The sequence below is a fragment of the Carettochelys insculpta genome, chromosome 1, assembly GCF_033958435.1.
Source record: "Carettochelys insculpta isolate YL-2023 chromosome 1, ASM3395843v1, whole genome shotgun sequence".
NCBI classification, from domain to species: Eukaryota; Metazoa; Chordata; order Testudines; family Carettochelyidae; genus Carettochelys; species Carettochelys insculpta.
The window spans coordinates 180,247,210-180,260,891 of record NC_134137.1 but is presented as its reverse complement, the minus strand read 5'-3'; the positions used below and the strand labels follow the sequence as shown (position 1 = coordinate 180,260,891).

The following is a 13,682-nucleotide window of genomic DNA, read 5'->3' as shown; positions in this document are numbered from 1 at the left end:
AAATGATGTGAACTAAAGGGTTCATGTAATGGAATCCAAATTGCCCTGAGGCTTGAGGAAAAAATCTAGTAACTTCCCCTTGTTTACTGCCTGTATTGATAGTGTTTCTTTTAAGTTAGAACCCTTTAGGGATGCTGGGCTGAAATTACTGTGTTGAGTTGATCCCCTCATTGTTGCCACCAAGCATTGGTTGCCACTGGCCCTATATTGTACTCTGTATCCCATAGTAAGATGGCAATATTTTGGTACAGCTTGCTGATGTGCAAATTGGTGAGCAGAATTCCACGATATAACTACGTTTCCGCCTAAGACTGGTGACTGAGGCTGCTGAAGTCAGAGGCAAGACTTAGACCCCTGGAATGTTTCACATGCTGGGAAACTGTTGTATGGAAGTTGGATTACTTCTCATCATTAATTGCTGCTTGTATCTGGAGTGATTTGGAAGATGCCTTGCTTAGAAATATGAGGAACTTAAGATTCTATTTTGAGGGCATGATCCTAACCTGACACTCCATGCGTGATATTGCAGTAAAAACAGCTCTTCAGCTGTGTAGCAAGATGCAACAGATTTTGAGAATTTGATATGACTTGGAGTGTTTGTTTACAAAAAGATGGAGCACAATCAAAAATTAAGGGTAAATATATTACACACTTTTCTTGGATCCTCAGCTGCTTTCCTACCACAAGGAGTAGACTCATTTTCATCTTTGGGGAAAAAGGAGGAAACCCTCAATGTGAAGAATTCTAGTGAAGAGTTAGTTCTAGAATTTTTTTTTTTGCGCTATTGGTTTAGTAGATGTAATAGTTATTTTGGCAGTAGCTGAGTGAAGGAGACCTCAGAATACTCCTGCTGTAAAATAAAGAAGTCACATATATTTTCTTTGCTTTATCTGTTCCTGTCCATTCTCCCGTGTTTTTTTTGGAATAGTGTTGTGTTAAGGAGGTGTAACTGGCCCAAGCAACCCTTGCTTTATGGTGCAGTGGGCCTGGCTGGACTGAAGCAACCACCGGCTGTGGGATCCCAGCCCTCCAGAGATTAGTGATTATACATAATGTTTAACCATTTAACTTTTCAAAGGGGAATTTGCATCCCAATTTTTTTCTGTTTGTGTGCTCTGCTCCTGACTTAACCTTGGGTTACATCTCATGCTGTTTGTTGTACTCCATTCATTGTCTTTTCCTTCTCTCAGCCAAGCTGCAGGGACCAGACTAGTTTTGAATTCACAGCATTTGGGAAAGGTGGCAAATTTTCATTTTTTTTCCAACCCCAGCTAGTCTGATTGCCAGAAGAAATGAGAGGATGAAGAGTTGAACTGCTCATCATGCTTCTTTGCCCCCATTCCACATTGTTGGAGCCAGTGAAGGGATGAGCAGACAAGTAGCCTCTGTTCGGAATGTTTAGCTCTCCTTGGTGGAGTAAGAGTACTTTTATGAGACGAGCTATTTTTACTTCAAAGCTTTACTTGGAGGCTTTTCTTACGAAGCTGTGTGATCCCCTTCATTGTTTAAAAAGTGTGTAATTTCTTGTTTAAGGTGATAATACTTCAATTATTTGGTTTTTGGATGACGTTGGAAAATGGTTTGAGTCACAATTTGAATACACAAAACATGTTTTGTGTAGTTCAGTTACCTCACTGTACACATTAGCAGCCACATTTGTTATTTTCTGTAAAAAAAGAAAAATCCTGTCATGTTTAAAAATGTTAATATGCAGTTTTATTACATTTAAGAAAAATATTCATACTGTGTAATTTGACATAAAATGCTTGTTAAATTCCTAATTGTTAGTTATAATCTGTATATTTAATATTGTCCTTTGTAGTTGACTTTGATTGTTTGAGGTATTTCAAGGAATGATTTAAAAGTGAGCCTGCAACGGATTTCAGAAAAATTGGGCTTGTGTCTCGTTTTTGTTTCTTTGAGTTTTGTCTCTCATTTTTACCTTATGAATATTGGTAATGTCCTCCCACAAAACTGACAGGTCAGAGTTGACATCACATGTCTTGGAGGATGAGTACTGTGAAATTCCACCTTAATATCAGAGGCCATGATGTTGAATTTTTAAACTATCTCCAAAATGTTAGTTAGTCAAATAAGTTCAGTAGTCATTGACAAAAAGGGCATTCTAGAATTTTAGGTAGTCTGAGAACTTACTCCCTTCTCAGTTCTTAACTTCCATGTTTTCTCACTCTTGAAAATTTTTTCACAGCTTCTCCAGTCACAAAAACCTGAATATATCAAGTAAAACCAGGCAGGAAAAGCTAACACTTTCGAAGATGGGTGGGGGGGACCCATCATCCTTGTTTATATACTACAAAGAAGCAAAAATTTAAAAAAAAACAAAACACAGACCCATTTTTTCCTCCTATCCAGGTCTCTTTAATTACATGTGTCCTATGCAGTGAAGGAAAAGTGAATGCAGTATTCTGTGTTACTTAAAAATATATGAAATGTGAATAATATTTTGTGTGTACATGCACACTTTTACTTTCATAAAGTTTGCTTTGCCTGGTGGAAAAACTGATTTACTTCTGCAGCTGGTCCTAAAATTATATAAGAGATTGGCCTTCAGAAATTTTTAAAGGTCCATAATTAATAATTAATATATTTAATATTCTTATAGACAAGGCCCAGCTACTTGAAATAGCCAAAGCTAATGCAGCTGCCATGTGTGCTAAGGCTGGTGTCCCCTTACCTCCAAGCCTAATGCCTATTATAAATCCAGCTAAAAAGGAAGAGAAAGTTACTCAGAAGTCAGCAAGAGATACAATAAAGGAGCTCACTGAGGTAAGCGAATTACATGTGAAAATAATTAACCAGCTGTTACTGCTAATAACTAGGTGTCTGGTTGAGTGATAATTTTCTGTGTAATTTTAATGGAATTGTGCTTGTAGGAAGACTGAAAGGTTGAATCCTAATTGTTAGCTTGTTTTCCTTGCACTTATATTAATATTGAAAATTTGACATTTGTCATAACATTGTCAGTCACTGGCTTTTATAATGATTTAAAATTATTTAAAAAGTCACACTTTTTACTTTCTGAATAAAATTCCATCATTTACTGTACCTGTTCAGCCTCTCTATATTTCAGCGAGACTTATCTATGCGTATCGAAGGACAGAATTTGGTAATTAATATACAGTTCTTTTTGTTTTGATCATGAAAGAAATCTCTTCAGCGTGTGTCTTCTGTCACAGGAAACTTCACACTGTCTGATTTTGCTGAGTGCTGAGTTCTGATTTTGCTGAGTTATCAAGTTTTCAGACTGAAAAAACTGTATTTGGAGATGTCATTGTGACATTTTAAAAACTTCTTAGTTCAGACATCTCAGCTTATTTATAAAATGAAGTCATAAATTTGATGATGATGGGAAATATGGTATTTCACAGTAATAAAGACTGAAATTTAATAAAAAAACAAGCGCCTGAAAGACTTTAAAAAATTATTAGGTAATGAGCTTTTGTGGGTAAGACCAGTTCATCAGATTTTCAGATAGGGGCTGTGTCTACACTATGAGATAAATTCGAATTTAAGGCAGTTAGCTTGATATTACCACGTGACTGTCTACACTTTAAATACCTTTAGCTCAATTTAAGGAGCATTAATACTGAGATTATAATATCGTTACCTGCTGGGTAACTTTTGAATTCAAAAGTCGGGTTAAAGGCCAGTGTGGAAGTGCCATGTCTTAAAATCGAATTTATTCGCCTCCAGAGGTGTCCCACATGTAACCGAAAATGCCCCGTAGTGCTCCGCTCTGGCCACTGCTCTCTAGGTGCACTGGAATTAGGTAACAGGAACGCTGTGAATTTAAAAGTGGGAGCAGCAAGCCTGTGGCTGTGGGCTCGCGTGTGTGAGAGCTTGAGAAATGTGTGTCTTTCTTTGCAGTTAGCGCTGTGAGTGCATCTAGCCATTACAAATAGCCCCTACATGGAGTGTGTGGTTCTGTCTCTACACTTATTTTTTTGTGTGTGTGTGTGTGTGTGCGCGCGCTGCCTGATGCCAGCTGCTGCCCCACCGCACCATGTGGCAACAAGACTGTTGTGGGGGGCATGCTTCCATAAGATGCTGAGAAACGTCTTCTTGGCAGTTTACATTTGAGTGCGAACCCCCTTCCTTCCCACACAGGTGCCATGCAGTCTGGGTCTTTCCCATGCTCAGCCACATCATGTAGGTAAGCCCCCCAACCCAATAAAAGGACATGCCTGCTGTTTGGTGCTGACATGCTGCCAGGCAGCACCATGTTCTAGCTTGGGTACGTTTTGGGCTTCAAGGGGGGGAAAGAATTTTGTGGACTTGCAGCTGCTGGGGGGAAGTCTCCCCTGGCGACTACGATGTTTGGAGGTTTGCAGTTGCCGGGGGGGAGTCTCCGCAGTGGCTAAGATACTCGGTGGCTTGCTGCCGCTGGAGGGAAGCCTCCCCTGGTGGCTAAGAGAGTGGGAGGGGGCACTTCCACCTGCCCCCACTGAACCCCACCTGAAGCAAGGGACCAGTGGCACTTGCTGCTGCCGGGGGAGGAAGTCTTCCCCAGTAGCTAAGATAGTTGGGGGGTACTCCTTCAGCTACTTTGACATTGCAAATGGTTCTGCTCGTGCACACATCCACCCACCTAGCCCCCACCCCCTGACCAAAAATATTTTTGAGAGCTTGTTGTTCATTGCAGGCACCTGCTGGTTTGATGTTTGTTATAAAATATTTCTGCTAACATTTGCTATCTGTCTATATGCTTTGACCCCCCCCTCAGGAACACGGGGGTGGTGAGATTCCTGTTTCCATTATAAGTTCCAAGTATGATATTTCACTGCCCTCACCCATGTTTGCAATGTCTGTGTAGTGAAAAGGAAAGTCAAAAATATTTTCTATTCTCTTTCTTCTAACTTTGAGAGTACAGTACAGGTCCTTGTATTATTTTCAGGGATTGGATGCAATCTCAGGAGGGGGAACGCTCAGTGGATGGCGAGTTGAGAACACAGCCTGTGCACAGAAGCCTTTATAGTGCACTGGAGAGCCAAAGATTCTCCCCTCGGCAACTCCCTTTTTTCCCAAAAACTCATCATCTCCAAGCTTTTCAGGGTGTCTGTATTATATCCAGGGATCGAATGCAATCACAGGAGGGGGGACACTCAGTGTATGGCCAGCTGAGAATTCAGCTAGAGAAGAAAGACATTTCTGTAAACTTTTTTGCCTTCTGTGTGGATGCCCTTCTTCTCTTTCCTTCTGATGGGGAAAAATGGACATTTGCTTACTATGGGAGGGGAATGAGGAAAATGCAATGTGGGAAGATGATCTCAAAGACCAGTGAGCATACCCAGAATGCTATGGAGAAGAGGGACCTGTGGGATAGGTTCCCACAGTGCACTACTGCAACAGTCAATGTTTGCCAGTTGAGTGTGGTGGCAATAAGCTGAGTTTGTGAGGAGGATGTGGGGAGGTGAGGATGGTCCAATTCGAATTTATAAATTACAGAATTACAAAATCAATATTAATAAATTTGAATTTGTCTCAGTGTAGATGCATCCTTGGAGTAGTTATAATCCACGGTTTACATGGTGGTGGGGAGGATTAAAAATAGGGGGAGGTCACCTGTCACTAATAGGACCAGTGGAAGAAGTAAATTAAGTGGGATTCATGCTGTTCCTCTGAATATCAAAGGTGGGAAAATTGCCATTGTAATGATTAAGATAATTGAGATCTGTTAATCCCAAGGTTAAATGTGTCAAATTTGCAAATGAATTCCAATCTATTGCAATAAATGATAAATAGTAATTAATGCTAGTATACCAGTTTTCAGGAAAATATCTCTTCATTCACATTCCAGTCATATTGTTACTGCATATCCTGAAGTTGCTTTTACTTATTTCTGGACGAGAAACAACTTGGACTGCCACATAAATATGTTCTCATCACTTCCTCACTTTCTATACTTTTTTAGGTTTCACTGCCAAAGTTATGCAGAATGGGATTGCCCTGTTCAGTTCTTCCAACATGCAGACTATTTAAGAGGTGTCGCAGTCCTCCTCTTAAAACCTTTGCATGTGGGAAGATTTCTGCACCACTAGCGAAAACCCATACAGGAAACTCTTTCATATCTGGCATTCTATCATCCAGAACACTCAAATAACTGGCATTTTAACCATAAGTAAATTTTGGTTATGTTTTCCATAAGTAAATACAAGCAAATACAACAAATACAGTACAGATTTGTAATGTTACATACTACCATTGTTGGTAAATAAAGTACTCTGCATACCTTTGTGTTTTGTTTCTTAATAGCTAATCTTGTTTTTCTTCAGTGTTATGCCTTGCTAGGAATACCTGTCTATTATCCAGAATATTTGAATATCTGGCAACCTCCCAGTCCTGGAGCTGCCAGATACGAAAGAGTTTGCTGTTAATTGTTCTGTGGTATTTTTCTTTACATTCATTTTGTGTGGAAATCTTTCTGCAGTCCAACTAACTGATTGAGCTGTCTATAGTAGTAGTAACAAATAATCTGAATAATGACTAAACATTTATGTTGTAGTGCCTAAAAGCCAATCAGGAGAGGGGCCCCTTTGTACTGGGTGCCACTGCTGTGCACACACATAGTAAGAGACAGTTTTTGCTTTTGAAGAGATCATAGTTTTAGCCTTGGATCCAGCAAATAGCTATGTGCAGCCCCTTTTATTGTAGTAGGGCTCTGGATAGGTGCCTGTGTGGAAGAGTTGTAGGACCAAAGCCTATTTAGATAAGATGGATGGATGCACTTCAGTAAATAAAGGGTGCACAAGTAAAATGATAAAGGTTTGTAGTCATACTAGTTGATTTATTTTAAAGATTTTCCCCAACAATCAAGTTCTCCTTTATAATTTCTTTATTTCGGTGTTCATCGAAAAGTGTAGAAATATGGACTGTTTCTCTCTAAATGTTCAGATTGGTCCAGATTTTTTTTTTTTTTGTAGAAATGCAAGAAGATTGCACAAAGCACAGATGATGTGATAGTGAATAAACCTCATGATTCTGATGAAGAGGAAGAAGAACGTCCTTTCTATAATCATCCTTTCAAACTCAGTGAACCCAAACCCATTTTTTTCAATTTAAATGTAAGTACTTTCATCAATAATACATTATAAATGTAGGGTCGGGCAGCATCTGTCATCTGGCATGATTTTCATTATCCAGATTGCCACTTATCATAGGTGTGGCCAAGTTTCCTGTGGTCCTATAAAGTTTGTTTACAGCCACCAGTTCTGACTCTGTTCTGTGCTGTTATTTAGCTCTAATTTACTCCTAAATGTCTTCCAAGAGCTCAGTAAGCAGTGGAAGTGCTAGACAATATTGACCTCCCATGGTTCAGCAAATTCTCTCGTTTGGCACTGGTCATGTCCCGAAGGTGCTGGACTAGGGAGGTTCAAACTATGGGGTTTTTTTGTTTGTTTTTTTATAGCAAACTTATGTAGATACAGGAAAAGAGTGGACACTTAAAGGAGGAAGTTTTAGTTTATTACAGAAGTACAATTTTTATCTTGACATAGATTTGCAAAGGGGTGCTAAGAAAATTTGAGCAACAACATACTTGCTTAATTGCTATAGTAAGAGATTGGCTGAAAACCCACTACGTTCCATGATGAAGTTAAGAAAAACATTTGGCACTAGAGTAAAACATGCTATTTTTCTTTCTAGACACATTGCTGGAAAATGGACAAAATTCTGTTACTCTGTTTATAAGTGTTTACATTATCTAAATTTGTGTTCTAAATTAACATGATGGCTTTGCTATAAAGTTCTGCAGCAGATTTCCAGTTCCAGCTCAAAAGATAAATAAAAACACATTAATCATGAAGTCAGCCAGTAGACAGTTAAAATGGTTTTTTTGTTTCATATTTTCATATGAACTGGGCTGGTAAGGAAAGCTATGCATTATTGAGGTTGGTTGTCACTTTCCATTATAGGATCCTGTTTTCAGTTTCTTACAACTTTGGCACATATTTCGCATTCGGGCTGAAGTTTTCCCGATGGCTGCCTGAGTCTGAATATCTTTTGGAAAATTTCAACCAAAATGTGTAAGCTGTTTCTGAGAATGAGCTGAGGGAGAAATATTGTTTGCCCATGTTAAAAGATTCTGGCACCTGTTGGGGCTTTTTTGTTCCTTTTGAACAGTATGTGTTAAACCTTGGAGCAGAGACTTGAAATTTTAACAGGGATATGGCCTTTGTATCAGGGATGTGCCTCTTGTTACTCCCTTCAAAAAGCTGATCAAATATGGACAAGTTATGATGTTTCCAAAAAATCTCATTTTGCACATTCTCAGTAGAGAGTTCTTCATTTCATCTAAAATATGTAGAGATTTCATCTTCACTGAGCATGCTTGAACTTCTCTCATCTCCTAGTGCTGACCAGACCTCATGTGTGCCATACCCACACAGCAACATAGCATTATCTGAAGCTGGACTTTTACCCTATGTTAACTTTCCAGCCAGAGGCGTGGGACAGTTTGGGCACTGGAAGTGAGAGGCAGCCTTTGTCTTTTGTGTTTTCAGTGCTGCTCAGGTGGCTTCCAGGGAGAATGGAGCAGGATGCACTGTTGTTCAAAAGTAGAGCGATCAGGACCAAGGGAGGTAGGGAAGGGAATAGACTGGGACAAGGAGTATCCTGAGACTGGGATTGTGGGAGGAGAAACTTTCACTGGGCAGGAACACTGGATGTAGAAAGAGAGGCTGGAAGTAGGTGGGCAGGAGTCTAGGGAGCAGGTCAGAGCTCAAGGAGGGTAGTGGGATCCAGCTGGCTGAGAGGAAAACTGATATTTATGAGGAGATTGGGGAGAGGGAAGAATGAGTCTCTGGACCACCATGACTCTGGATGAGGAAATAGTTTGTTATGAAACTAGTCACTATTATAAGAAGCTTATTAAGATTTAACTGCGTACTTCAGATAAGTGGCATCCACGTTATCACACTGTTGTTTTCTAGCTGTACAAACTGCATAACACTTCTTTTTGTAGTACAAACAGAGCAATAACAGGACTGTTTAAATGTTTTTAGATTTCTATAAAACATTTATCTTGATGAAGTTTTTCAGCAGATATTTGAGTTGAAAGGTGTAATTATACTTTTTAACCCCGGTGGTTACTGGGTCTTTGTTTTTTTATCAGATGAGGTATGGAAGGGTTTGGCAGGTCCTTGGGAGTTCAGATTAAAGCTAGAAACTCTCGAAAACAGATGAGCCCTGTTTATTTGAACAGTTGCCCAATACAAAATATTTAAGGTGTTGATTTTTGAGTTACAGGCATTGGTAGGAACATGTTGACTGTTCTTTCAATGAATTAGTTTTTCAATTAATTAATGTGGAATTCAGCCACTCTTAATCATTTGATAATTTCTGTAATCTCCCTACACACCTTCTTAGTATTTTCTGCAGTTGAAGGTAGTAGTGGTTACTTTATTTACATATAAAGGCCTCAGTCCTGTAAACGGTTAGGGCTTAGGCACATGGGAAGGGTTTGCCAGTTTTATACGTGTAGCTAAATCACTATAGTTCTATTGATATATGTTCCTATGTAGACATTCTTATTTTGGCATGAGTAGCTTTTTTGGCTTAGTTTAAATCACTTCCAAAATGAGTATCTGGAATAAGTGTGTTTACACAAGGAGTTGTATCAGTTTAATTGGTTTAAATTCATACTCTCCCTTCTACTGGTACTCTATAGAGTGAGGCTTTTACTCGTGTGTTTACTGTTCACAGGATCAAGACTAAACACTGGTCTTGGGGGAGCTAAGCAAAAGATATAGTCATTGCTGCCCAATGTGGAGAAGAGAGTCTCAAAAACAGATAATTAGGAAGGGCTAAGTTTTTTGTTTTTTAATTGAAGTCCATTGTGAGAATGAAGAAAAATGCACAAAGCACATCCTCCGTCACTTCTTTTTCTTTTAAATCAGTCCACCAAATGCCCTTCCTTGTTTTGGGGACGTCGAAAACATGCTTCTAAAATTGACAAATTAGTCCTCTCAAGGCAACATCTAATTTTATGTAAGGAACCATGTACGTTATATATCATCAATGTCACGTCACGTATATGTATCTTTGAATCCATCAGCCTGCACATAAATTTGAGAGGGTGTCCTTGGGTGGAGGTAAATTATTGGCCAAACAATGAAAAAATTTATTATGGGACTCTGAAGACCATGGAACTGAACATTCCTCTTTTGTGGTTGTGACAGGAAATCCCACGATACTTTTGTTTCCCAGTTATCTGTTAACATAGTGGAATTGTTTCATTTGAAATATCTGGATTTTATCTTATCAAAAAGCATATGTACATATAATATCCCATCAGTCTTAACATGATTGTGTGGTGTCTTACCTTCTGCATTCCGATAATGTCCAGAAACTGAATATTGTATATGTTCACCCCAGATGGAGGCATCTGCCATGACTGTCCTTGTTTGGAGGTCTACATTTTCTGTGGATACTGACTTTTATTTATAGTGCCTTTTACTCAGAGTTCAAGTTTAACTGGACTTTTACTTTGTCTCCTTCATGCAGCTGGTTCTTTCTGTGGCTTTTAGCTCTTAGTGTGTGTATTGCATGGGTACATATGATGTAAGACATTATGAATACAAAGGGACTGTCTCTGGAAGCTGCACTTTGTGGGTACTTCTTTGTTGACTTCTGAGAGATTTTGTATGTCACGGTTTGTAGAAGTGGAGCCCCCATGTGCTAAAACAGTTGTAATCCGTAAACATGGCAAGAACATTCAAAGATCACTTAATGTTGACAGGTATTTTTAGTAAATGGTTCTCTTCACTAGAAGAAAAACTTCCATAAAAATGAGTAGATTTTGAGAGAGAGAGTGTGTGTGTGTGTGTGTGTGTGTGCATAATTTACTATTTTTAATGTTTTAGTAGCACAGTGCTTGACTGCGCAAAACACAGAATGTGTAGCGACATTAAATGTTGGATCAGAATGAAAGCATGGGTTTATAGGGGCTAGTGGAGAATGAAGAGGTGACTAGTAGCCCTGTCCTAGATTTCTAGAGGTCAGCAGTCCATAAGGTATCTTCTTAGGTAAAATAACTCTCTTGGATTGGTTTTATGTATATCCTCTGAGTACTAAAATTGGTAAAAGTTGAGCATATGTTATGTGAGAGCAGACTGGCATTAGCTCTGTTAATTTGTTGGCCAGTTGACAATTTATTCTTTCTTGGAATTGCATGGGACTTAAGAAGCATTAGATGTCTTTATTTAAACCTTGAGCAGATGCATGCCTCCACAGTGAGATGGAGATGATGATGCTGTGCAGATTTAAGCTATCAGTTGTGTAGATTAACGGGTTACTTACGTTACTACATGCTAATACTGTTTTTCATAAGCAGTCTTCAAAAGACTTTGGGACAAATAGCAGACAGTTTTTAAAATTCTAGTAGGCTTCTCTTTGGCTAAGTTTGCTTAACATTTAATTGATCAAGGCGATGAGATAAAGTGCTTTAAGTGTGCGCTAGTAATATATAGCATGTGAAGTGTGCGCAGCAGACCTTTGCCATTAAGAGCTGATAGTATAAAAATACAATCGGAAAAAGAATATGTTGTAATACACAGGTAAGAGGAAGACATGAGAACCACGGGACTTAAGAACTCCTGAGTGCGTATCCTTGTTTTGACACAGATTTCCTTATGTGACTTAGGTGAATCATGCAATGTTTCTGACTCTATTTCCCCATATAGAAAATGGGTCTAAATCTTACCTCACAAGTATGTTGTGAGGAATAAATAATATTGTAAAGCTCTCTGAGGATAGAAAGTACTGTGTTTGTGGTAAGTTATTACAAAGCGAGTTAAGTATGTTCATAGCTTGAATGCTTTATGGAGACAATTAGATGAGTTTTTAGAATTATTTTGGTGGTGGGGTATTACTTAGAAGTCATAATCAATGCAGCAGAAAGAATACATCTAGTTTTAATTGTTCCTCATATACATGCTTTCCAAATAGTGGTAAGTTGCTTTATGTAAATGTCATTGAAGAACTTCAGTAAATTAATGTTATGTGTATTTAGGTGTTCTTTCTCCCCATTTTCTCTTGATTTTGGATATACTGTATAATAGTGATGAAATCATTGAAACCTGCCCACTTGCTTTTTGCTGTGTTACATGTATATTTTTGTAAGGGACAATGTGGTAAGCTCTAGCTGTGGCAGCTCATTCAGGCCTTGGTATTTTTGGCACACAATGTATAATCAGTTTTATATGTTTTATTCCACAGCTAGATATAGACAGCATTTTACTTGTGTATTCCATTTCAGTAAACACAGTGCAATATGTCAAATCTCTGTGGGAAAATAGGAAAATGTTCTTTTCCACAACCAACTGATAATGAGTCTGTTGATACTTTACTTAGTTTTCAGTTTCTTGAGTTACCTGCATTTTCGCCAGATGTAGCTATTAAGCTGTATATTTGCTAAAAGGTTTAAAAAGCAAACATTTTAATTTAGTGAATAAAGCAAGTATTCCATTAATGTTGGTGAAAAGTTTATTTTTATTATGTGACATCATGTTTTTCTAATGTGGAGGGGAGTGGTTCATAGCCATATCTTGGATTTTTCACAGAGCAGTCAACATTTTCTTCACTTGTTAGAGCTGGGCATTTCCTGTATAGTTTTCATCAAAGCATCAGCAATAATAATTTATATTTATTTAGCACCTTTTGTCCTCCATTGTAATCCTGTTAATGAACTGAAAGAAAAAGTGCCTGTTTGGGTATCCCTTTGCTCATATGTGAAACAAAGATCCAATCTCAAAATTTTAAATCATATCTTCTGGATTTTAGTTCAGAGATTGTATGATTAGAGTTTTCATTTTAATATCTGCTAAAAAGAGAAATAATGTTCACTGTAATGTTCAGTATTCACAAAACCTATGATAATTGTTTCTGTGGAGTAGGACCATGTGTATATATACTGTGCTTTATCTCCGCCTAATCATAAAATCTTTATTTTTCTTTAAGACAACTCCTATCGTAAAACCAGCACCAAAAAATCAGGTAACTTTGACAAAGGAGTTCCCTGTCTCATCTGGGTCTCAACACAGAAAAAAGGAAGCAGACAGTGTCTATGGCGAATGGGTTCCAGTTGAGAAAAGCAAAGAAGAAAGCAAAGATGATGTTTTCCCAAAACCAGCTCTTGCACAGGTAGGGAAGGGAAATAAAAAATCTTATTTAAAAAAAAGAAAGCAGTTAGCTGCTCACGCTGGGATCTAGTTGCAATCTTTGGTTTTTTTTTTTAAAAATTCTTATCAGCAATATTTGCTCTTTAATGACTAAAGTGATTAAACTGTTTGGCCTTTTGGAGGTAGGCTGTTGATATATGTGCTGATTATTGCAGCATATAGTCACTCACGGCATTTCCGTCTGTCCACTGGTGACCTCTTAGTTTCTATGGACTTAAAGCTTTCATTTAAAAATAAAAAGATAAGTTTCTAGTTCTTGTCATTGCCAAGAAAACATTCCAAGTTTAATCTTCCTGAACCAGAGAACCTAAAACAATACTTACCAATGGCCTACCAATGTTAAATTATCATCAGTTTGAAATGTAACTGGTTTTTAAAAATGATTTGGAAATAATTTCCAGTAGTACATATACACTTATGTTTGCCCATTTCTGTAGTTTTACGATCATATTTTCCTAAATATTTGTCTGCTCTCTTGCTTTTTAT

The 13,682-nt window shown here is 38.1% G+C and overlaps 1 protein-coding gene across 13 annotated transcripts in view; it reads left to right on the top strand.

Moving 5' to 3' along the window:
• SON (SON DNA and RNA binding protein) overlaps positions 1-13,682 on the top strand; it is a 61,235-nt gene that overhangs the window by 19,017 nt on the left and 28,536 nt on the right. For 9 of the 13 annotated variants that reach the window (XR_012645906.1, XM_074996595.1, XM_074996617.1 and 6 more), the window contains 3 exons: positions 2,624-2,787; positions 6,942-7,082; positions 12,976-13,158. Coding sequence is in view for 11 of the 13 variants with exons in the window: in XM_074996595.1 (XP_074852696.1) it covers positions 2,624-2,787; positions 6,942-7,082; positions 12,976-13,158 (488 nt within the window). In the remaining 2 variants the exon portion in view is untranslated. Of the gene's footprint in view, positions 1-251; positions 1,157-1,190; positions 1,229-1,271; positions 2,788-6,941; positions 7,083-12,975; positions 13,159-13,682 lie in introns of those variants that run through there. The other 4 variants (XR_012645916.1, XM_074996670.1, XM_074996685.1 and 1 more) reach the window with 4 other exon arrangements.